The 25386-nt window shown below is 43.0% G+C and overlaps 1 protein-coding gene across 1 annotated transcript in view; it reads left to right on the top strand.

Moving 5' to 3' along the window:
* The first annotated feature begins 3076 nt into the window (after nt 1–3076).
* Nucleotides 3077–25386, top strand: part of grip1 (glutamate receptor interacting protein 1) — a 528142-nt gene continuing 505832 nt past the window's right edge. The window contains exon 1 of the mRNA XM_070900296.1: nt 3077–3182. Coding sequence (XP_070756397.1) covers nt 3128–3182 — 55 coding nt within the window. The 5' untranslated portion in view covers nt 3077–3127. The remainder of the gene's footprint in view (nt 3183–25386) is intronic.

Here is a 25386-nt window from a genome sequence, read left to right as displayed (position 1 = left end):
CCTGATCTACACGACCAGGTAGACAGCAGGCAGCTTCAACAGAATGCACATCATGATCGCGCAAATGTGTCATGCGAAATCGAGATTAATGATCCTGTATTTGTGTTGAACTATGGACAAGGTCCCAAGTGGCTTCCTGGCATTGTCGTGGCCAAAGAGGGGAGCAGGGTGTTTCTGGTCAAACTTTCAAATGGACTCACCTACAGGAAACACTTGGACCAAACCAAACTCAGATTCACGGACTATCCAGAGCAACCCACAATAGACTCTACCTTTATTGATCCTCCAACACACACACAAGTGGCAACCGACCCGGCGGTTGACCACGAAGCAGAACCCATTACCCGCAGCAGCCCAGCTGGACTCACTACGCCCAGCAGCCCAGCAAGGCTCGCTGCACAGCAGCCCAGCGAGGGCCCAACAAACAACTCACCAAAACCAGCATTTGCACCGGGACGATCAACCAGGGAAAGGAAGGCCCCAGATCGACTCACATTGTAAATAGTTACACTATTGACTTTGGGCGGGGGGGGGGGGGGGGGAATGTTGTTATATATGTAAACCTGTAAATACCTTGTTTAACCACCAGAATGCTCATCCCCTGGAGTCCCAAGGGATCCCACAATTCCTTGGGAGCACCTGTACATAAGGATGCCTCACAGACTGGAGAGGCACTCGGGAGACCTGTAATAAAGGACTGCGGTCACACCTTACTTTGAGCTCACAGTATCTGGTCAGATTCTTTATTCAAGACATAACACAGACCTCAATAATACAAGCCATAGGTATAGTAACAGTATTTCTGCTGCTTTGGAGGCTTAACCATCTACGTTTGTAGCACAGAATGGACCAGTTGGCCCATTGTGGCTGTACCAGATCTTTCTGAGAGCAATCCAGAAGTAATCCCACTGCTCTGCTTTGTTCCCATAGCTTTGTAACTTGTTCTTCTTCCGTTCTCCAACAACTCTCCACATAAAATAAATCCCTTCCTCTTGTCTCAGTCTCTTGTAACAATTTTAAATTGATAATCACTTAACACTGACTCCCCAACTAGAAGAAATATTTTTTTCCTTATGCACTATCAAAATTATTCATATTAAAAACTTCAATCTCCTTTTATCCTTCTCTACTCCACCTAGCACCTCTGAAAGTAATGAGCCCAAGGCAACTAGAGAAATGACAACTTTTCACACCCTCTGCAAACAAATGTTCTCCCTTACTGTGAATGTTGGTAGACAATTTTTCCATGGGTGAGAATGGGAATGCTCCACCTTGTTCTGCCTTGTTGTCCACACACGTCTTATCCAGTACAGGTAAAAATTACAGCAGCAGTTACAAGAACTCTAGCCCAGGGGTGTTGAGATTAATTATAACACCTCTAATGATAACTCGGTACACTCTGGATTTGAACCTGAAGGCCACTGGCATTACTAATTAAATCATCGATTGCTCTGGCTGCCTGCTTTTGGCCGTGAGGTGTCAGTTGGGACTCAGTGGAGTCAGTAGGGTGTGGGTTCAAGTTCCACTTCAGAGACTTCAGCACAAAAATCTAGTGCAGTGCTGAGGGAGTGCTGCACTATCGGAGGTGCCGTCTTTTCGGATGACACATTAAACCGAGGCCCCGTTTGCTCTCTCAGGTTGACATTAAAATCCCATGGCACTATTTTGAAGAAGAGTAGGGTAGTTATCCTCAGTGAACTGGCCGATATTTATCCCTCAATCAATATTACTAAAACAAACAGATAATCTGGTCATTATCAAATTGCCGTTTGTGGAAGCTTGTTTTGTCCAAATTTGCTGCCCTACATTACAACAGTAACTACTCTTCAAAAGTACTTAATTGGCTGTAAAGCACTTTGGGACAAACTGAGGTTGTGATAGGCGCTATATAAATGCAAGTCTTTCTTTTTCTCTCTTCCACGGTCTTGTCTGTGCCTGGGTGATCCTATAAGGGGAGCGCTCGGTGCCCACCAGTACACTTGATGTCTTCCACGACCAGTGGGCACCGCAGCGTACAGAGTGTCTTGTAGACATCAATAACATCCTGATTTATTTGGGAAAGTATCCTGTTGTTTTGGTGGCACGTGATGCTTATTTTGGTAGTTTTTAGTTTGATTGGTTTCATATTAGTGATAAGAAAAAAAAATTTGGATTTATATAGCGCATTTTACAACCACTGGACGTCTCAAAGCGTTTTACAGCCAATTAAGTAATTTTTTTTTGGAGTGTAGTCACTGTTGTAATGTAGGAAATGTGGCAGCCAATTAGCACACAAGCAAGCTCCCACAAATAGCAATGTGATAATGACCAGATATGTTTTTTTGTTATGTTGATTGAGGGATAAATATTGGCCAGGACACCCGGGGGATAACTCCCCTGCTCTTCTTCGAAATAGTGCCATGGGATCTTTTACGTCCACCTGAAAGGGTAGACGGGCCTCAATTTAATTTCTCATCCAAAGATGACACCTCCGACAGTGCAGCACTCCCTCAGTACTTAAGTGTCACCCTAGATTTTTTTTGTGCTCAAGTCCAATCAAATAGGGTCAAGCTGCTAAAGCAGTGTACCAGTTACATGTGAAGTTTACTGCGGTTCCACAAAGCAACTTCTCCCGTGACCGCTTCAACTGGTGAATGGACTGCACCACTTTTTTTTCCCATTCTACTCTGAAGTTCGACTCGTCCATTTTTAATACATTACCAAGGATTTTTTTCACCTGAATTCACACTTGGAAGAATCTGGACTCGGCACAAAAAGGATTAATGCTGTGTGTGAGGTTTTTCCCTGTCTCCATCCCTGTTTGTGTGTTTAAAAAAAAAATTGGAACATTTGTATCCTGATACGTGGGATTCCGAAGATTTCTGTCCTTCCTTCCCCCTCCTAAAGTTTGCTGATCCTTGAATCTGTGTGGCTCCCCGCTCGGTGCTGGTGTGCGGGAGGGGGGGAAGCCCCTTGGGTGCTAGCGCTTGACAACGAGGCCGCCGTTTAGCGGCGCGGAGCGGCAGGGCAGGGGAGGGAGAGACGGCACCGCGCTCACCGCCAGCCGCCCGCCCGCTGATGTGTTCCGATCGCCTGACCAGGGAAACCTCCGCACCGCTACCAGCCTTTGAATGAGTTCTTTTGGAAGATGCCGGTGTGGAAGAAGAACATGCCTTCATGTCTGCAAGCTGATCACGAAAGAGGTAAAGGAGGGGAGGGAGTGGTGGTGGGGGAAAAAAGCTGCTCTCGCATCTCTCACACACTCGTCAGTCAGCTGGAGGAGGCGAAAGGAAGGCGCTGGCAAGCGGGAACTGCAAGGGTTCCAGCAAGGATACACACACACACACGTTGCTCGCTGCTGTTTGTATACGGCACTGCCTCTGGAATGTAAACCCTCCTAGGGAGGTGTTCCTAAAGAAGTTGCATCTAAACCTATCACCCCCCAAAACTTGCAGGTAGTTTTGCAAACACTATATATAATGCCACCCCAATCTTCAAGGCCTTTGTGTGTGCATTCTGTTGGGGTCAAGTTTGACTGAGTGTTCTTGATTTGAATTGTAACCCATATCCATTGACGTGCTGTATGTGCATGATTTGCTGGAGAATAGATCTCCAGACAGCGAAACAGCAACTGATGGGCATTGATTCCCCGAGCGGCTCAATAATTGAAGCCAGGCTGGTGACTGTCGCGTTGAATCGGTTCTGATTGTTCTCCGCTTTGTGCGGAACTGCAGTTTGGATACACCTGGTTACTTTGAAGATTAGAGGGAGCGGTATTTTGTTGATGGTACATTTGCAGCAGAGTCGGTACATGAATGAAAATGTCGTGATTTTGTTTGTATACACACACACATACACGAACCATTTATGTATGTTTAATATTGACATATGGGTTCCAGAGTTGACTATTTCGTGTTTCATATTAAGCACTTTGCTGCGAGCTGGAGCATAAATGTAGTGTTTTCACTTAATCTCTCCTACCTACGGCCATAATGTCAGTCACAGAACCTGATGATGAATCACACAATGGGAGCCACTACTGGGAATCCTTTAGTAGATGAAAGGTTACTGACGGCGTTGGTGCTGCTGAGAATGAACTGGAATTTCCTGTGGGGGCGTAATCGGGAAGTCGCCCTTGATTAACGCCCGTTCGTACGTTGATTTTTGATATCCATTTACACCTAAATTTTCTTTCTAATTAGTCTGCGCCGGAGTGTAATAAACCAGCGTCATTATAGCTCAAAGTCGTTAATAGGAAATAAATTAAATTAGATTACGAAGCATTTGCTGCAAATGGTGTTTTAAAAGTGAATACAACTTTCTTAATTTAATACTTTAGTATTTAATTTAATTAACTACTGGACTAATTAACAGTTAAAACATCTGTTTCGATTAGTTTTAAAAACTTGCCTGAATCGTCATTACTTCTGGAGGCTGCCCAGTAAAAGAAATAGGATCGTGTGTAAAGATTGAAAAAAAATTAAGCAAACATAACCGTATAGATGTAATTTCATCAACATCAATCATATTATAGATGTTAGTGGTTTTGTAAACGTTTTACAGCTGTGTGTAAAGGCTAAATGCTAGAAACAGACAACACATGAAAATGTTTTATTTGAATCTATACTTGTTGTTTATTTCATTGTCCGTGTACCCTGTGTAAATCTCTCTTTTGGCTCTGATTTTCAAGTCTGCAGGGAAGGGACGGCGCTCACTGCTGACCTCAAAGAAAGCTGTTCACAAAGATTTTGCTGGCTCTGTGGTGTAGATTTCCCCTATTCCAGCATCAGTTTCAATCTGGCGCTATTTAAAGGGGATCTGTGGCATCCAGGCACAGTGCAGTCATGCACAGCAACCAATCGGATTGAAGAATTCTCACAGCTAGCAAACCAGGAGGTAAAAAGCAGAAAATGTTGAACAAACTCAGCCAGTCAGAAACAGAGTTAATGTTTCAGGTCGATGACCTTTCATCAGAACTGGAAAAAGTTTTGAAGATGGAACAGGTTTTAAGCAGCGAGTACAGAGGCAGGGAAGGGGCGGGGGGTGGGAAGTAAGAAAAAAGAAGGAAGGTTTGTGATAGGCAGGAGAGATTGAATAACAAAAGGAATGATGGTGCAAGGCAAAAGGGGGTGGTAATGGGACAAGCAAAGAAACAAAAGATGGGGCTAGGAGAGATGTTAATGGGAAAAGCAGAATTGGCACCCACTGTCCAAAAACATGGGGGCAGAGGTTATGATTTGAAATTGTTGAACTGAGTGTTGAGTCCGGAAGGCTGTAAAGTGCCTAATCGAGAAGATGTTCCTCAAGCTTGCGTTGAGCTTCATTGGAACAGTGAAGACCAAGTAAAAAGCAATTATTATCCTTCACTTTTTAATCATTTTACAGAGAAAGAAAGATTGGGACATACACATGGGATTCAGATAGAAGCTGAAATATCAACTTAAAAAAAATATAAAAATTATTTTTTATTATTTTAAAATTCTATGAAACGTTTATCATAGAATGGAGGGAATGACACTCCACCCTCTGAAAATTAGTTTTTCAGGGCCAGATAGGTTGTTCAGCCGTAATGATGACATAGTACACCATTAAGTGTCAGCCAGTGGCTCAGTTGGTATCACCCTCGCCTGAATCAGAAGGTTGGGGGTTCAATTCCCACTCCAGAGACTTGAGCACATAAAATCTAGGCTGACACTCCAATGTAGTACTGAGGGAGTGCTGCACTGCCGGAGGTAACATCTTTCAGATGAAACGATAAACTAAGGTACTCTCTCAGGTGGACATAAAAGATCCCATGGCACTATTTCGAGTGGGGGAGTTATTCTTGGTGTTCTGGCCAATATTTATCCCTCAACCAACATCATATTGGTCATTATCACATTGCTGTTTGTGGGACCTTGCTGTATGTAAATTGACTGCTACATTTCCTGCATTACAACAGTGATTACACTTCAAAAAATACTTTATTGGCTGTAATGCACTTTGGGATGTTGTGAAAGGCTCTAAGTAAGTGCAAGTTTACACCTCATTCAATAAGGCTTAACTTTTTCAGTGGTTTTTACAGTGAGATTAGTGTGTAATAAGTTGACGTTTCCATCATATCACGAATTCTGTGTTGATTGCATCTGTGAAGATTGCAACAGTGCACCCTGTGGAGGAGCAGGGTGTCACTGACAGTAACTTCCAGATTTCCACGTTTAACTGCGCATGTGTGGATGCCAGAAGTTGCTGTCCGTTTTACACAGTAATGATGACGAACGCTATCCGTTTCGCTGTCATTACAACTGCAAATTCTGGGCCATTGTTTTAGCTAAAGGTGAAAAAGCATTAATTGAAAACAAGTAGTCCAGCAGGCAATTCTTTTGATTGATATTGTTGTATTCTTACCCTCTTATTTAGCATGAGTCATAATAAATACAAAAAAAAATCACATTTCCTAAAGTAGTTTTAAAGTGCACTAGAAAAAATGTGAAAGCTATTTTACTTTTTCTAACCTCAATAGCACACTCAGATGTATCCTGTTTTAAGATGCCTTTTTGAATATATTATACAATTGTGCAGATGTTCCCAGCCAAGTATTGCCTTGGCGAATCACAAATAATCCATATTAAGCTAACAGTGTGTTGTTGATTGGAATGAGAAGCCACAGCTGTTAAGATGACAGGATCTCATATCTACACTCTTGACACGTTCTAAAGATAACAAATAACAAAATGCAGCTGAAGTTAGGAGCAAGGGCTTTCATTTATCTTTCAAACTTTAAATGCACTGTTTTTCTATTAAACCATGAGTCTATTAACTATGGATGTGAAAAAGCAGAATATTTGTTGAATGGTGAGACTGGAAAATGTTTGCATTCAGAGGGATCTGGGGGATCTTGTACATAAATTACAGAAAGTTAACATGCAGATACAGCAAACAATTAGTAAAGCAAATGGTATGTTAGCTTTTGTTACAAAGGGATTAGAGTACTGTAATGTATTTGCTTCATGGGTTCTTTGCTTAAGAATTCATAGCAACATTACCAGGCTCTAAACCACCTGCCTACTTGTGGATCCCCCGAACCCAACTGGCTGTGGTTTATTGAGTCTTATGGACATCATGTGACTGGCTAAGCTACTCCCAACTCAACAGCTCTGCAAACCTGTGAGCATACTCTGAGGTGCATACATTACAAGTACAAAAGTAAAAAAGCCTTGCTACAATTATATATGGCATTGGTGAGGTCACACCTGGAGTACTGTGTACAGTTCTGGTTTCCTTACCTAAGGATAGACATACTTGTCTTGGAGGTTCACTAGACTGGTTCCTGGGATAAAGAAATTGCCCTATGAGGAGAGGTTGAGTAGACTAGGCCTATATTCCCTCGAGTGTAGAAGAATGAGAGGTGAGCTGATTGAAACATATAAAATTCTTAAGGGGCTTGACCGGGTTAATCCTGAGAAAATGTTTCCCCTGGCTGGGGAACTCTAGAACACTGGGTTACGGTCGCAGAATAAGAGGTCGGCCATTTAGGACTAAGATGAGGAGAAATTTCTTCACTCAAAGGGTTGTGAATCTTTGGAATTCTCTACTCCCAAGAGCTGTGGGTGCTCAAGTTGTTGAGTATATTCAAGACACGGGGTCACTAAATTTGGGGGTATTAAGGGAGTATGGAGATAATGCGGGAAGGTGGAGTGGAGATAGGTGATCAGCCATGATCTTGTTGAATGGTGGAGCAGGCTCAAAGGGCCAAATGGCCAACTCCAGCTCTTATTTCTTGTGTTCAATAATTTACAATAAAATATGATTTCAGATTTTACCTCTTGCAAATTATTATACTATAATAAAAGCTATACTGGCACATGAATAAAATATATACATTATTTTAAACAAGAAAGATCAGGAACAAATAAAATGTCATTCATGACATTATAACCAAGCTAGAACAAGCAACATGAATATCAAATACTTATTTTGTTCCTTCAGAAGGAACTAAACCCTTATTTTTTTTTGAAGTAAAATTTTGTTTTGGCTGCAATTCAAAAATAATCAACGTCATACTGTATTGAACAGCTCAACAAATTGCCGTTCTTAAAGTTACCTGCGTTATTTGAGATCACAGATCATCCAACAAGGGCCACTTACTGTGAGCTCATTACCATGTTAAAGGCCGAATTATCGACCGTTCCTGTTAGCACAATCAAATCGTCACTGGATAGGTTGCTGTTGACTTATACAAAATATATCTAAACTCGACAGGAAGATCATTGGAAATGGATGCACTCACTGCATTCTGACACATTTCCTCCTCTTTGGGCTATTAATATGAATAATACGGGGAGCCCTCCATTCCTGGAGGGGGAGCCCTCCTCCCCCCAAATCCCTGACCCAGAGGGGGATTGCCCCCCAAATCTCTGACCCGGAGGGGGATCGCTCTCCCCTCCCAATTCCCTGACCCTGAGGGGGGGAAGCCTCCCCCTCCTCCATTCCCTAACCCAGAGGGGAAGCACCCCATTCCCTGTTCCATGATTCCAAGATCAATTTCCCTCTGCCACACACAATCTTGCATCACCAGCACAAGCCACGCTTCACCACCAACAGTACTGTTGGATCACCTAATCAGGCTCGGCTGCAATACACCCATAGAGCCAAGAGCTGGAAAGTGGGATTAGGCTGGATACTTCTTGGTCAGCCAGCGCGGACACGATGGGCTGAGAGGGCCTGCTTCCGTTACTTCCAGAGAAGAAAATAGGCTGCCATCCCTTTTCAATCTCACTCAGGTGATGTAACAGTCTGGTGAGACACCCCCCACCATCCCAACAACTTTTGCTCCCTATTACATCCAAGCAGAGATTTTTGAATTAGACTGACAAGGAGCAATCTTAGCATTTGTTCCATCAACAGCATGAGTTGAACTTCCATCAAGCTCCTGGGGCAGTTTGCATGGAGAGGAAGCAACATTTGCAGAGGCTGATACAAACATTTTGAGCTTGGGACGCATTGCAGCTCGTTAGCCTTTAGAAAGAAAAGCTGCATTTATTATCACGTTTCATATACAATAAAGTCATTTTTGGAGTACTTACAACCAGGCCTGAGCTGATCTAATTAAAGCCGGTCGCAGCAATCACCGCCAATGAAATATTTTATTCGTGGTTACACGTGTCGGGATGGGAAAAGGGAGAGGAGTGGTTCATTTTATTGCTTGAGCTTTTTTATAAACTGAGGAATGCAGGTTGGCGAGGAATGATGCCTCACTACTGATCTCATGCCATGTCTTGCTAGCTGCCGTCAATTCAGGGACACACTGAACTCGGGATGTTTGCTGAGCGATGCTGCCTCGTGTACTTCTGGGTCCGTGGAAACAGACGCTCCCGATCAAAACATTATTTAAAAAATAAACCCAATTCGATTGCCGATATTTCACGTATGTTTAATGTTTAACTGGAGTAAGAGGGGCTGGTTTTGTGGGTGGCAGGAAAAGGATTTTGGAACATATGTAACACCACTCAGGAAAAAGTCATTGGAGTCAGCCCACTAAGTTATTCATTGCTGAACATGAATTATTTGCTGGAAATTTTCTCCTGCCCCCCCCCCCCCCCCCACCCTTTTTACTGATGCTGGCTGTAGCAAGGGAGGAGGGGTTGTGTCCACGCACTAGGGCCTCATCCAAATAACCATTCTTCACATGGCTTGACAGTGTGGTCATGGGGCTATTCAACTGTAGCAGGCATCACAACTGTAATGTATGCACCTGTGAGGATGTTCACCGGTTGGTAGAGCTATTGCATTGTGAGTGGCTTAGCCAATTACATGATGTTCACAAGACTGAAAAAAACCCCAGTCAGTTGGGTCTAGGTCATCCAAGATGAGGTATGAGCTTACAAGGGACGCCGGCAATCACACATTTAAAGTTGTGTTTCCTAAAAGTTGTCAAATGGGACATTTTTTTCTCTTCCTAGAAGTGAGTGAAACACAATACAAGAATGGTTCCGTTGAATAAAATTTTATATAAAACTTGTAATTTGTATTAAACTTTTAACAATGTAGTAAAATAACATAGTTCTGAATGAAAATTTGTACAAAAAACCCCATTATGAACAGCAACAGCATCAATAACCCCCTGCACCCTCCCACAATTCTACCTGCGGCCACCTTTCCCAACGCCTTTCCTCCCCAATCGTTCCACCCCGCCACCCCCCCCCCCCCCCCCCCCCGCACCGGACCCCTTCCTCCTCCTCCCGCGATCAATACCCCTGGCCCTGCCCACATCAGGACCAGTACGTCGTGCACCAGCAGAGCATCTCGAGCGTGTCTGCTGAGGAGGGCGACAATGGCAGCGTTATGTTTGGGGGTTCTGGAGAAGATGAAGGTGCTGAGGACCCATCTTCAAAGTCGAAAGAAACTAGTTCCGACGATCAGGTGCTGTCACCGTTGCTGGAATGGTACCTTGGCGTGCAGTACCATATCCCACGACTATCGATTGCCGCATGCCATTGGCGGTCTGGGTGTTCTCCCTCACCGCGGCAATCAGCTCCACCACGTCCTCCAATTGACGGGCTGATAAAGCCGCAATGTTTTCGGACAACCCAGCAGTGCCCTGGAGGAACTCTCGAATCAAGTCGATACTCATCCTGGACAGTCCCACCATGTCCAGGCGCTCATCTGCCTGTCGTGCAGCGTTCCCACTTTGGCGGATCAGCGGCCACGGATTCACCATGGGGGTCGGTGTGCGCCGTTGCATTCCGCTTGATCCAGCTTCCCCGGGCTGGGAGTTGGATTCCGACGAGGAACCGGTGGCCGCCCGTGGAAAGGGTCCTTCAGGTCCCGCCACCCCTCCCTCCTCCTGCCCCACCACCATTGCAAAGCTTTGAGGAGCGGTCTCCTCCAGCTCCTGCAGCACTATCTCCTCTGTCTCTTCCACCATTTCTTCATTTGTTCTTCCCTGCAATGACTCCTCTCTGGTAGGAGCAGGAGGCTCCACCTGTGCAACTGTAAAAACATAACATTAATGGTTAGCGGCAGAGGAGGGGAGGGATCAGAGCAATTCACTTTGTGTAGGCTTATGTGGAGAACAAACATTTTTTACTGAGAATCATTACATGAAAGTATCATAAGCAAAGTATAGAGAAAGTACATAACATAAAACTTGAGTTCCAAACAGTTTGCTTTCCAAGTGGCAGAGTGTGATCAACCAACAAATCATGTTACAACTAATAACATTTCTTGCTCCCAGCGTTACATTACATTCTCCATTATATTGTCATAAGATTGAATTATATGACTGCAGTATCGTCCAGGGATTATGCAGACACCCTCCGGGAGAACTGGTTCGGTACCAACACACGTGGTGGCGTGATCATATGCTCCCGTCAGGGCTGCAGCGCGTTCCTCGAGGTTCGTCAGAGGAATAGTCCTCGACGGACCACCGCTTATTTTGTGGAGCTCCGCCCTATTGCCAGCTAATTTTTATTGCAAAGGTGACAAAAAATATCTGAAAACTAATTTGATAGCCACTAATACCGAACGCATACATACACAATATGTAGGTACACATCTCCAATTAACCGCTCCCCAGTCTTCTCGTCAACGAGTGGACGATTTACGTTTTGTTAGCACGCAAATGTTGCATGATGAACATATGCAAATACAGGGGACTAACACAATGAGATCGATGATGGGAAATAAAAATGACACCAAGCTTTACAACATAATAAAACGTGGCACTACTTAAGAGTCAATCGTCAATGCATGATAAAAGCTAGTACTTGCTCTTGCAGACCCAACAATGTCATTCCACCATTTGTGGCACTGGTTCGGCCCCCGCATCATGGGCGCGATGGAGGATACCGCCTCAGCGATCTCTCGCCATAACTGCTGATACATGGACGGTGACAGTTTCCCTCACCCAACCGGTGTTAACTGATTCCAACAGGCCTCCACTTGCTCCACCAATGACTCCTGGGCTTCCTCAGAGAAACGAGTGGCCCTTTTCCTCCCATCTAACGCCCTCGCCACTTCCATGTCTTGATTCTCCATTTTGTTATTTTTTATATATATATAATTTTTTATATATATATTTGAATTTTATTAAAACTAGTTATTATTGATTATATTATTTTCTATTATTGTCAATATACTGAATATAACCAATGTACTCCTCAAAACCACAAATCCTCTCACCGCTCCTATCCCACTGACCTCAACTAACCTCTGCAGCTTCAAGATGTCCAGTGCTGTCCTACTCTTTGCGTATGTGCAGAGTCACCCTTGACCTGAAATCGCGGGAGAATGACTGCATGCGCAAAGAAGGTTTACCCCCGGCTATTTTCTGCAGTGGTTCTGCTTCCCTTACATAAAGTTAAGGAGATCGCTGACTTTTCTCCCGTTCTCGCCGCCCGCTCCAGTCCGCTATTGCTGGGCTTTGCCACCGCCGACATTGAGGACCCGAAAACCGCGCGAGCGCGCACCAGCGGTAGTCCTGCAGTTAAAAAGACGCAATGCTGGAATACCACTAAGGATCCGGCGCCAGTGTTCGGAGGGGAAATTATAGCCCCGGAAATCAGCAATGAGCCGCAGTTGTATCATTTTTGGGCACAAATTGACAGGTATTTCCAGGTCAAGCTGCCTGGCAGAAGAGTAAATTTGATTGTTTATTTTAATCAATTTTATTTGTTGTTTTAGACTAGCATCTTTCTGGAAATTAAGTCCCCCTTCAAACATGTTGGTACTTGGTACTCTATTTGGATCAAGTGGGAAAATAAGAGAAATTAAGATGGGGATTTTAAAGAAATGGGTTGGGGAGAGAGAAATTCAATAATTTAGAACAACAGTAATGCCCTTGTTTGCAGTTTTAGTGTATAGGATTAACGTCAATGGATATAATGGCCTAGAAATTGCGGTCGGAGACTTCCTGCAGGCAGATGCCTCCGACCAAAATTATTTTTGCAAAAGCACCTGGTGGTCCCAGGGGAACATAGACTTGCGCTCCGAGGCCTAGCCGCGCAGTCCAGCGTACGGGCCCTCGCATTCTCGGAGCAACCAATGAAACTGGCGTATCTCCATTCACAGTAATGGTGGTCTCTGTTTGAACGGATACCCCCAAAAACACAAACATTTTCAATAAATAAGAGAAACGCTTCACATATTTAACATTAATTGAAATTGAATTTAATTAGACAAAAATATTTTTTATATGCTTTAATAAGGGTAAACATATTGGACAGGGTTTTTAATATAAGAATTATTGCTAAAATATTTTATTTTTCTATCTTTTAAAACTCTTACGTTGGTAAAAACAGACATTACGCTTGCTTTTACCAGGCGTAAGAGTTTGAAGGACATTCGCTGGGCAAATAGCCCAAATCTCTGCCAGCGAAGATCCTTTTCCCAGGGATGCGTTGGAACTGTCGACATTTTGACAGTTCGCAAATGCCGGTTTTCAGTGCATCGCGTGCTGAGAACCAGCAGTTGCGGGGCCTCTATGGCTGTGCGTGCACATTGTACGCGCCCGTAGAGACCGCGATTTTTGGCACATTATTTATCTGTGTCACGCAAGAAAGGTGGCGCATCAGTATTTGTAAAAAAAAAACATGGGGATCTGGGTAGCTCAGTGCTTTACAAATCAGGAAGGTTCCTGTTCAATTCATTGTGTGTGCTGAATTAGCTGATCTTAGCCAGGGTGGAATAGGGCACTGGAGTTCATCTTGGCATGTTAGTTTGGCAGAGGGGACAAAATCATTTTGAGTTCTTGTTTCTGATTGCTATCCCCAGTTGTTGCTATAAGAGTTGAACAAGGCTATTAAATTGAGTCTCAAATGAGGGCAGGATTGCAGTTGATTCTGATGTGTCGTTTGTTCAATTTCAGAACACTCTTGAAGTTCTAATTGCTTTATACGTGTGCAAACACCTGCATTTCCATTAAACTCTTAATTGTCACGTCCTTCCCCATTGAAAACTAATATAGCAATGGTATTTATTCACTATTTACTGATATTAAAAAAAATGTAACCATTGTTTAATTGATCATTGTTTTGTCTGGCCTTATTTTTTTTAGAATATTCTAATGCAGGATATTTGAATATTAGGGAGTCTGTAAGGGGATCACTGGGAGTTAATGAACTCATTCGATCTCTGTTGCTCTTTACTAATTTTTTTTGCAATAATGTACTATTTTCCTTTTGGGTTATGATAAATATGTTTTTATACAGATGATTATTGGAGCATGTACTTTCCCCCAGGGAGTAGTTGAGATTTACCTTTGCACCAATTTAAGGAAAAATTGGATAATCACTTGCTGTAAACCTCAATGATTCGATGGATAATTAGCATTCTTTTTTCAGGATGGAAGACAGGGGGCTCCTGTGTAGTTGTTAATAGCTGCAGATGAGCCCCACACATAAGTTTGAAAACAACTGGAATTCCCTAAAATGATAAATGTAAAATCTATACTGAATATAAAATACCCTCAAGGATGTTTTGGTCATCCTACTGTAATGCAGTGAATGATGAAAAAGTGGTCATTGTACCAAAATGTCTAATGAACAGATGTTTGATAGTTTTTCATGGTCACTTAAATAGTTATGATTTAATAGATTGTGGCTGAAAAATAGCCACTTGCAGATAGCAATTCAGGTTTGCTATGGGCCAAAGATTGTTTTCTCCACTGTTATATTAGCTGTGATTATTAACCTTGCTGAGAAAACCATCTGGCTGCAATGGTACTGCCAGATGCCCTTTGAGAAATACAATTGACTTCAGTCAGCCAAGTTCTTGACTACATAGCAGAACTCAGCTTGCATCGGTTTAGGCTGAGGTAGGGAAAGGTTGACAAAAGACCTTGCATATCGATGTATAGGAATTCTAGAATGTTAATATTTGTGAATGCGTTACTTTTTAAAAGTATTTTCAAATTTATTCATTCATGGGATGTGGGCGTCTCTGGCAAGGCCCATTTTTGCCCATCCCTAATTGCCCTCAAAGATGGAGGTGAGCCGTCGCTTTGAACTGCTGCAGTCTGTGTGGTGAAGGTGCTCCCTAAGTGCTGTTAGGTAGGGGGTTCCAGGATTTTGATGCAGCAATGATGAAGGAATGGCGATACATTTACAAGTCAGAATGGATTGTGACTTGGCAGGGAACTTGGAGATGGTGATGTTCCCATGCACCTGCTGCCCTTGTCCTTCTAGGCAGAAGAGGTTGTGGGTTTGGGAGGTGCTCTTGAAAAAGCCTTGGTAAGTTGGTGCAGTGCAACTTGTAGATGATACGCATTGCAGCCATAGTGGGCTGGTGATGGAGGGAGTGAATGTTTAAGGTGGCAGATAGGCTGCCGATCAAGTGGGCTGCCCTTGTTTTGGATGGTCTTTAGCTTCTTGAGTGGTGTTGGAACTGCATTTATCAGGCAAGTGGAAAGTATTTCATCACACTCCTGGCGTGCCTTGTAGATAGTGGAAAGGCTTTGGGGAGTTGGAAGGTGAGTCATACAATGCAGAATACCCAGCCTCTGACCTACTCTTGTAGCCACAGTATTTATGTGGCTGGTCCAGTTAAGTTTCTGGTCAATGGTGACCTCAAGGATGTTAATGGTGGGAGATTCAGCGATGGTAATGCCATTGAAGGTCAAGGGGCGGTGGTTGGAGACTCATTATGCCTGGATTTATTTTTCCTGCAAAATATTCTTGATTGATATAGACATAGGTTTGAACCTGTACATTCCATATAGACTGAACCATTAAAAATAAAAAATATTGTACCCACAGGAACATCATTATTTCAAGCAGTGACAAAGAACCGGCAGTTATACACTTTGGATTTACTGGTGAAGCTTTTAAAGTGTTTGTTTAAATAGTTTGGGAATTGTTTTATTTTGAAAGCTATATATAATTCTGGGCATTAAGCCAATAAAAATTCCTTGTACACCAAACATAGGAATGTCATGTGCTTAAATATTTTGAATGTGGCTTCTTAAGTAAAGAGGCAGCCTGGAGAAAATATAAGTATCAGCTGAAGGCTTTGATTTACCCAGGTAGTGGGTAATGTTATCTAGGCTATACCATTTAGGTATTGTCTTGGCTTTATTAAAGTAAATAAAAAGGAACTCTTTTTATAAGCAAGTTTTAAGGAGTCATTTTAATAAAGCAAAGGTAGTACCTAAACCGTATAGCCGAGAATACATTTTCATTTATTTCCGATAATCTCTATGATTGAGACATGATATTTTATTTAGGAACATAGGAATAGGAGTCGGCCATTTAGCCCCTTGAGCCTCTTCTGCCATTCAATGAGATCATGACTGATCTGTGACCTAACTTCATATCCCTTTGGCCCATATCCCTTAATACTTTTGGTTAAAATTAACAATTGATCTAGCATCAATTGCCATTTATGGAAGAGAATTCCAAACTTCTCCCACCTTTTGTATGTAGAAGTGTTTCCTAATTTCACCCCTGAAAGATCTGGCTGTAATTTTTAGACTATGTCCCCTAGTCCTAAACTCCCCAAGCAGCAGAAATAGTTTCTCTGCATCTAACCTATCTGTTTCCCTTAATATCCTGAAAACTTTGATCAAATCACCCTTTAACCGTCTATATTCCAGAGAATACAACCCTAGTTTGTATAATCTCTCCTCATAATTTAACCCCTGCAGTCTGAGTATCATTCTGGTAAACCTATGCTGCACTCCCTCCAAGGCCAGTATATTCTTTCTGACGTGTGATGCACAGAACTGCTCTCCATACTCTAGATGTGGTCTATCCAGGGCTTTGTAGAGCTGCAGCATAATTTCTACCACCTTGTTTTCTAGTCCTCTAGATATAAAGGTCAGCATTCCATTAGCCATTTTGATTAATTTCTGTACTTGTTCATAAAATTGTAATGATCCATGTACCATTGTCTCTTTGGGCTTCCACTGATTTTAGCTTTTCACCATTTAGAAAGCACCCTGTTCTATCCTTCTTGGGTCCAAAGTGGATGACCTCCCATTTGCCTTCATTGAAATCCATTTGCCATGGTTTTGCCGATTCAGTTAATCTATCAATATCCCTTTGTAACTTTATGCTTTCATCTACACTGCCCGTCTTTGTGTCATCAGCAAATTTGTATATGTGGCTTTCTATCCCATCATATAAGTCATTAATGAATATCTATCATTTGTTGTCTGGACTTGTTTAGTCAACTTCCATAAGGTAGAGTTCTTAGTTCATGGGAGCTCTCTATTTATCATTTTGTTAATTAATTTTTGTAATCCTTAATGGTAACACTGTTGTTACTCAGGAAAAGGATTGGGTCCTCCCTCTTTGAGGTGGAAAATTCATTATTAAGATGCAGATTATTAACTGATGAATTACCTCTGTGATATGAATTACCTCTGATATGTATTGTCAAATATATCCTTCAGAGAGTGATAGTTTTATTAACTTGCTGTTTAAAAAATGATTAGGTTTTAATCTTTGTATCAATATACTTGCCCGTGGCCTGCCAATGTCAAAGGTCAGGCCCTTTAACCTATCTGGTATGGTATTCTTGCAATACTTTTCCTAAATGCGAGGGCAGTAAGTAATAGAAAATAAATACGGCAAATTAATTTTGTTTTCTCCCTGCAAGTCACATGAACATCCCTTGAAAATCCATCTCAAAATGTAGGTTCCTGACTTGTGAATTGTTCATCTCACTTTTATTTTTTGTAACTTTTTCCCTCTATCACTCATTCCACTTCTTGGGAGAGTTGTGGCGCAAGAACTGAGGTTCAAATATTTGTGGTCATGAGTTCAATGTTTTAATGTTGTAGCAGTTAGGCCGCACAATATGACCTCTTTTTCTGTTGTGCACCTTGCGTGGTTTTACACTTCAGAGAAATAAAAGAAAAAGACTTGCATTTATATAGCACCTTTCATGACCAGCAGACATCCCAAAGTGCGTTCCAACCAATTAAGTACTTTTTGAAGTGTAGTCACTGTTGTAATATGTTGTAATGCTGGGAGACCCTGGCCGAAGACTGGCCGAGGTGGAGAAAGTGCATCCGGGTGGGCGTTGAGCTCTTCAAGTCTCAACATAAAGAGTGTGAAGAGGCCAAGCGCAGGCAGCGGAAGGAGCGCGCGGCAAACCAGCCCCACCGACCCCGTCCCTCGACGAATGTCTGTCCCACCTGTAACAGGGCCTGTGGCTCTCTTATCGGACTGTTCAGCCATCAAAGAACTCACTTTGGGAGTGGAAGCAAGTCCTCCTCGATTCCGAGGGACTGCCTATGATGATGATGTTTTAATACTGAAAAGATGCCTCATTCTAGGTAGTTTCTTTAGAAGAAAGAAAGAACTTGCATTTATACAGCGCCTTTCATGATCTAAGTATGTCCCAAAGCGCTTTACAGCCAATTACGTACTTTTTGAAGTGTAGTCACTGTAGGAAATGCGGCAGCCAATTTGCAAACAGCAATATGATAATGACCAGATAATCTGTTTTAGTGATATTGATTTGAGGGATAAATATTGGCCAGGACACTGGAGATAACTACCCTGCTCTTCTTCAAAATTGTGCCATGGGATCTTTTGCGTCCACCTGAGAGGGCTCTGTTTAACGTCTCATCTGAAAGACGGCACCTTCGACAGTGTAGCACTTCCTCAGCATTCCACTGGAGCGTCGAAACCACAACCTTCTGACTTAGAGGTGAGGGTGCTACCCACTGAGCGACAGCTGACACTGTGGTGATAAACTTGAGTATTATCTTAGTAATTCGTTATTATATGATGATATGTTGGTGAACATTGCCAGAAAGATTCCAATCTTCTAATTGCCCTGTTGGGGGAATTTGATGGACTGGTGAGGAAGGAGATGATGGAGAGATTCATTGCGAGCAGATACAGGCCCAGACAAAATAGTCCATGTGGATGCGCTTGTATTTTGGGCTGGCTCTGAGGAGATCCAGTAATCAGTGTGATGATTTTATACGATTCTTCTAATTCCTGTTGGCATGATTGAAGAGGAAGGGGAGAATCTAGTTAGAGTAAGTGTATTCAGAAGAGTGCTGCAATTAACAGGATGTACGAATCAATGAAAATACCGAGGTTAATTAGACTGAGGCTCCATAGAATGGTGAATTGAAATGGAAAGGAGTGGCGGCATTAAACTTCCAGATTGGAGGTCTGATCTGCTTGGGAAGAAGCCCATACGTTACATTAATGTTCAACTGTCCATAGATCCCTGAAAGTAGCAGGCTAGGTGGATAAGGTGGTTAAAAAGGCATACGGAATGCTTGCCTTTATTGGCCGAGGCATAGAATACAAGAGCAGGGTTATGCTTAAATTGTATAATACACTGGTTCGGCCACAGCTGGAACCCTGCAGGGTTACGGACCTGGAGCTAGTAAGTGGGATTAGACTGGATAACCTCTTGACTGGCACAGATACAATGGTAAGTACTTCAGGGAATCTAACACGGCCAGAGTGATCTGGACTAGTTTCAATCGCCTGGATGGGTTGGAGAGGAATTTTCCCAGAATTTTTTTCCCAATTGGCCTGGGTTTTTAATCTTTTTTTGCCTCTCCCAGGAGATCGTTTGGCTCCGGGTGGGGTGGAGTGTAAAATATTGCCATACATGGATTATCGCAGTTGTGCGGGGTGGACTGGTTGGGCCGGATGCTCTTTACCTGTCCGCCATTGTTCATTGTTCATGGGTTTATATGAAACCTTCAGGGCTGCTGACCGGGGGCCGTGCGGCTCTTTGTCGGCCGGCACGGACACGATGGGCCGAAATGGCTTCCTTCTGCGCTGTAAATTTCTATGTTACTTTGTTTCTAACTGCAAAATCATTCTTAAGCCTCAGACTGATTTAGAAGAGATTTTTAACGGTTGAACCAAAATAAAGAGGCGATTGACTAAAATAGAAATCCATCTTAACAAACAGACTTTCGAGCCATCAACAAAGACATCATAATCACAGGTACTGATCAATTATTGTCTGCGCAATTCATAACAGAAAACATTTGTTCAGAAATATCTTCAGCTAAGTTCATTCATGTGATCTAGAAGCTCGCGGGATCGAAGCTTGCTTTTGATGTGTTACACTCAGGCTCTACCGTCTATGTAATAAAAGAAAGTACTTGATAATTAACCTTTTTTCCCCACTTAATTCAATCTGACCCACAAACAGCCACATTCTGTGAATCACCTATTGATTGCAAAAGCACACTGTGCTGATTTGCAGTCAACAGGCAGAACTGCAAAATGTAATTAGCCAGCAATGTTCTACAATAGATTAGAAAGGATGTTTCGGCAGTATAGATCATCGTCTGCATATTTTGTTTAAATAAAGAAGAAATGAATAAAAAGATGCCCTCCTATCACATCGATAGGATCTACATGTGTAACGTAATGAGAGAAAATCGTGTTCGCACTCAAGTTTGAGCTAAGGAAAATGGCTGCAATCCCTTTTCACTTCATGGATACTGCCCGCAGCTTGTTAATGGTAGTCCCTCTTCTTCCCCCTTCCCTTTTGCTGAGCTAGTGAGACTGCTTGGAGGGCCAGTTTGCTGGCAATCCCATTGCTTACCTTGATCAATGACTCATTAAACAAGAGGCACCTAACCACTTCCTTTATTCCTTTCTCCTGCTGAACCCATCCTATCCCTTCCCTATTCCTTTATGGTGATGCAAGATGAATCCTGCTGCTATCCACCTTGCCTCAATCAGGGTAATGAATGGTGCAGCCATTTAAAAACTGTTCTTTGTATATGAACAAATATCCATATGTTTCACGTATTTTATTCTACCTTTTTCTACTCCGTGATTGCTACATTTACAGGTGAATCAGGATAACCTATTCCTGACTCACACTCGCTCTGGAGGGACTTAATATAAACAAGAGGCGGCACTGGAGAAAGTACAAAAAAGATTTACAAGGATGATACCAGAACTGAGAAGTTATACCTATCACGAAAGACTGAACAAGCTGTGGCTCTTTTCTCTCAGTGAATACAGAGGGTCACCTGATAGAGGTCTTTTAAAATGATGAAGGGGTTCGATAGGGTATATGTGGAGAAGATGTTTCCACTGATGGGGGAGTCCAAAACTAGGAGTCATAAAGATAAGGTGGTCACTAATAAATCCAGTAAGAAATTCAGGAGACACTTCTTTACCCAGAGAGTGAATGGAATGTGGAATTTACTATCACAGGGAGTAGTTAAGGCGAATAGCATAAATGCATTTAAAAGGAAGCTAGGTAAATACATGAGGTAGAAAGCAATAGAAGGATATGCCTCTGCCCCCACTTTTTTGGGCAGCAGGTGCTGATTCTGCTATTTCCATTTTCACTTCTTCTGGATCCAGCTTTTGTTTCCTTACTTCTGTTGCCACCCCATTTTCCCTCGCACCATCATGCCTTTTGTCATTCAATCTTTGCCACCCTATCATAGACCTTCCCCTTTGTTCTTTCCTTCCATCCCTCCTTATCCCTGCCTTTGTACTTGCTTAAAACCTGTTACGTCTCTTTAACTTTTTCCAGTTCTGATGAAAGGTCATCAACTGGAAATGTTAACTCTCTTTCTCTTGCCACAGAAGCTGCCTGACCTGCTGAGTATTTCCTGCATTCTCTGTTTTTATTCCAGATTTCCAGCATCTGCAGTAAATTGCTTTTATATAGAAGGATATGCTGATGGGGTTAGATAAAGTAGAGTGGGAGGAGGCTCGTGTGGGGCTTAAAAATGTCCTAGACCAATTGGACCGAATGGTTTGTTTCTGAGCTGTCATCATCATCATAGGCAGTCCCTCTGAATCGAGCAAGACTTGCTTCCACTCTTAGCATGAGTTCTTGGGTGACTGTACAGTCCAATACGAGAACCACAGTCTCTGTCACAGGTGGGACAAACAGTGGTTGAAGGAAAGGGTGGGCGGGGAGTCTGGTTTGCCACACGCTCCTTCCGCTGCCTGCGCTTGATTTCTGCATGCTCTCGGCGACGAAACTCGAGGAGCTCAACGCCCTCCCAGATGCACTTCCTCCACTTAGGGCGGTCTTTGACCAAGGACTCCCAGATGTCAGTGGGGATGTCACACTTTATCAGGGAAGCTTTGAGGGTGTCCCTGTAACGTTTCCGCTGCCCACCTTTGGCTCGTTTGCCGTGGACGAATTCTGAGTACAGCTCTTGCTTTGGGAGTCTCTTGTCTGGCATGCGAACTATGTGGCCTGCCCAGCGGAGCTAATCAAGTGTGGTCAGTGCTTCAATTCTGAGCTGTAGATTCTATCTTCACTTTCATCCTGCCTGTATCCTGAATCACCACTGTCCTTGCTGACCTACATTGGCTCTTGTTCATCCAGTACTTCCAATTTAAAAGTTTCATCCTTGTGTTTAACTCCTTCATGGCCTTGATGCTGCTTATCTCTGTAACTTCTTTCAAACCTACCCCCCCCCCCACTCCCCGACCCCTCTGTTTTTTCCAGCAAGATTTGCCGTTCCTCTGACTCTGGCCTCCTTCCATTTGCCCCACCATTAGCGGATGTGCTTTCAGCCATCCACGTCGGATTAACCATGGGGTGGATGGGGCTGCAGCCTCAGGCCCACCAAATAAATGTAGAAAAAAAATATAAGGCCTCCCAAATAGAATAGACAATAAGAGAGGAAAAACAAAACATTTCCTACTGTTTCAATTGCTCTTCGGATGTACCGGTCCCTGATGATTACAAACTGTAATGGAGAACGATCGTTTTCTGTGCTCGAGAGTGAAAATTCAAATTTGGTCAATGATGAGCCAAATCCGACTGAATGCCCTGTGTATTGAACATGACTTGTTGGCTACTATTGAAACGGGAGACGTCATTGAGAAATTCACATATAGGAAATCTCGCAATGTCATCTTTGTAAAGTAGCTACAGGATATATACTTATTCACTATACAGGCTTGATTCACTTGTTTATAACTATGTACAGAAGGACCTATATACACTAATGAACCTATATACAGAACAGAATATATACTAGCCTGTTTTATTTCACATGTTATGTTATTGAGAGAAATCTAGTATTGCAATGTTACCAGAACCAGAATATATACCTACTTGATACAGAATATATGCTTTCATTGTTGAATATACTGGCCTATGTTTTCATACTGAGAATCAGAATCATATACGTAATGTAATGAACATGAACAAACATAATTATAGGTCCATTTGGATCAGTTTGCCCCAGGCCCATCAGGCCCTTAATCTGGCCCTGATCCATGTGCTGGAATTCCCTTCTAATATCTCCTTTGGATCGGTGTCATTATTGTCCGAATTCACCTCTGCAAAGTGCACAATATAAATGTAAGTTGTTAGATTGGAGGTGAATTTCCATGGGTTTTCTGCCAGACGTTGGGTGCAAACCCCATTTAAGTGCGTAAGTGAGACTTTTGCTGAAATTACAGTGAAGTTACGGTGATGCAGCAGGAGAAGCTCCAATGAAATGCCCCTTCATTGTATTATTTTGTGAAACAACATTGGCATGCTGCTGTCTGACTGCCCAGAAGCTACAGATTTAGAGCAATGTAGTAACATCTGTTGTGGTAAAAGTAACCACTCACTTGTCTACTGAGTTTAGCAAGTAAAACGTTTATTCGAGCACATGCAGGGCAGTAATCCTCAGTTGCCTGAGCTACCACATTCAACAATACAAAGTTTGCAGCATACTTTTATAATACACGAGTTGCTGTAATTTTGGGTGGTTTTGCGACAGTCCTAAATCAATACACACTGTTTCAACACTTATACTACATCATCATTATAGGCAGTCCCTCAAAATCGAGGAAGACTTGCTTCCACTCTAAAACTGAATTCTCAGATGACTGTACAAGTCCAATACAGGAATTACAGTCTCTAACAAGTGGGGCAGACAGTGGTTGAAGGGAAGGGTGGGTGGGGAGCCTGGTTTGCCGCACGCTCCTTCCGCTTGGTTTCTGCATGCTCTCGGCAACAAGACTCGAGATGCTCAACGCCCTCCCGGATGCTCTTCCTCCAATTAGGGAGGTCTTGGGCTAGGGATTCCCAGGTGCTGGTGGGGATGTTGCACTTTATCAAGGAGGCTTTGAGGGTGTCCTTGAAACGTTTCCTCTGCCCACCTGGGGCTCACTTGCCATGTAGGAGTTCTGAGTAGAGCGCTTGCTTTGGGAGTTTCATGTCGGGCATGCGGATGATGTGGCCCGCCCAAAGGAGCAGGTCGAGTGTGGTCAGTGCTTCGATGCTGGGGATGTTGGCCTGAGCGAGAACACTGACGTTGATGCGTCTATCCTCCCAGTGGATTTGCAGGATCTTGCAGAGGCAGTGCTGGTGGTATTTCTCCAGCGATTTGTGGTGTCTACCTGACGTCGCCACAAAGCACTGCCCCCCCCAGTCATCAAAATCCACAGCGCGGCCTTGGACAACGTGGACCATTTTCCATACCTTGGGAGCCTACTATCAGCAAGGGCAGACATCGATGACTAGGTCCAACACCGACTCCAGTGTGCAAGCGTTGTCTGAGGAAGATAATGTTTGAAGACCAGAACCTCAAATCTGGCACCAAGCTCATGGTCTACAGGGCAGTCGTGATACCCGCCCTCCTCTATGGCTGAGACGTGGATCATATACAGTAGACACCTCATACTACATCAATGGAGCTATTCAAATCCAGCAAATGTCCGCTGTTATCTTAACTCCTTCTAGCCTGGGCTTCCTGTTCCCATGGCATCCTGTCTGGCCTTCATTGTCCTTATCTTCTTGTTCTGAACATAGCAATGAGTAATTTTCCCAAGCTTCTGAATAACAATTCTAAATAAACTAGCTGTCTCTAAAGATACCTGTAGTCAAGTATTCCAGCATGCATTGGTGAAGAACCATTACCGTCTACAGCGTTTATTTCAAAGATACACTTTACTAACAATTCAAGCATTGCTACTATAATGTTAGCCCAGCCCCACTTGTCCCACTTCACATCTAACTTCCAATGAGATCGTTCATTCAAACTTGACTGCAGAAGCAATCTATGGATGTCATTGTACCTGTGCTTTCATCACTCTAATGTTAGATAAAGGAGTGCTTTGCATGCATATAATAAAATTCATGGATGAATGCTGCTTACAGCCTCTCAACTGCCCGTGAGATTTTTTTTAAATTGAAAAGTTAATTATTTCTCCAGCTCTTCAATCATATTAATGGTACGGTGGCCCGCCAAAGTTTGGTTTTACTTTTTAAAACAATGCCTTTTTGTTTAAGTTGCCACTTTTGTACACAGCCACATTAGCATTCTTGCTCGTATGAAGCCACTTTTTGCAGGAGGTCTCTGCACCTTTACACCAATGCACATATGATACTGTCCTTTTTGGTATTGGGTTGGTGCCCAAGAGGACACGCCAGCAGCACCAAAACTACCGTTTACCAGCAGCATCAAAACTACCGTTTACCAGCAGCATCAAAACTACCGTTTACCAGCAG

This window comes from Pristiophorus japonicus, chromosome 15 (assembly GCF_044704955.1).
Source record: "Pristiophorus japonicus isolate sPriJap1 chromosome 15, sPriJap1.hap1, whole genome shotgun sequence".
NCBI classification, from domain to species: Eukaryota; Metazoa; Chordata; class Chondrichthyes; family Pristiophoridae; genus Pristiophorus; species Pristiophorus japonicus.
The sequence above is the reverse complement of the archived record's forward strand: the minus strand, read 5'-3'. Positions and strand labels throughout refer to the sequence as shown.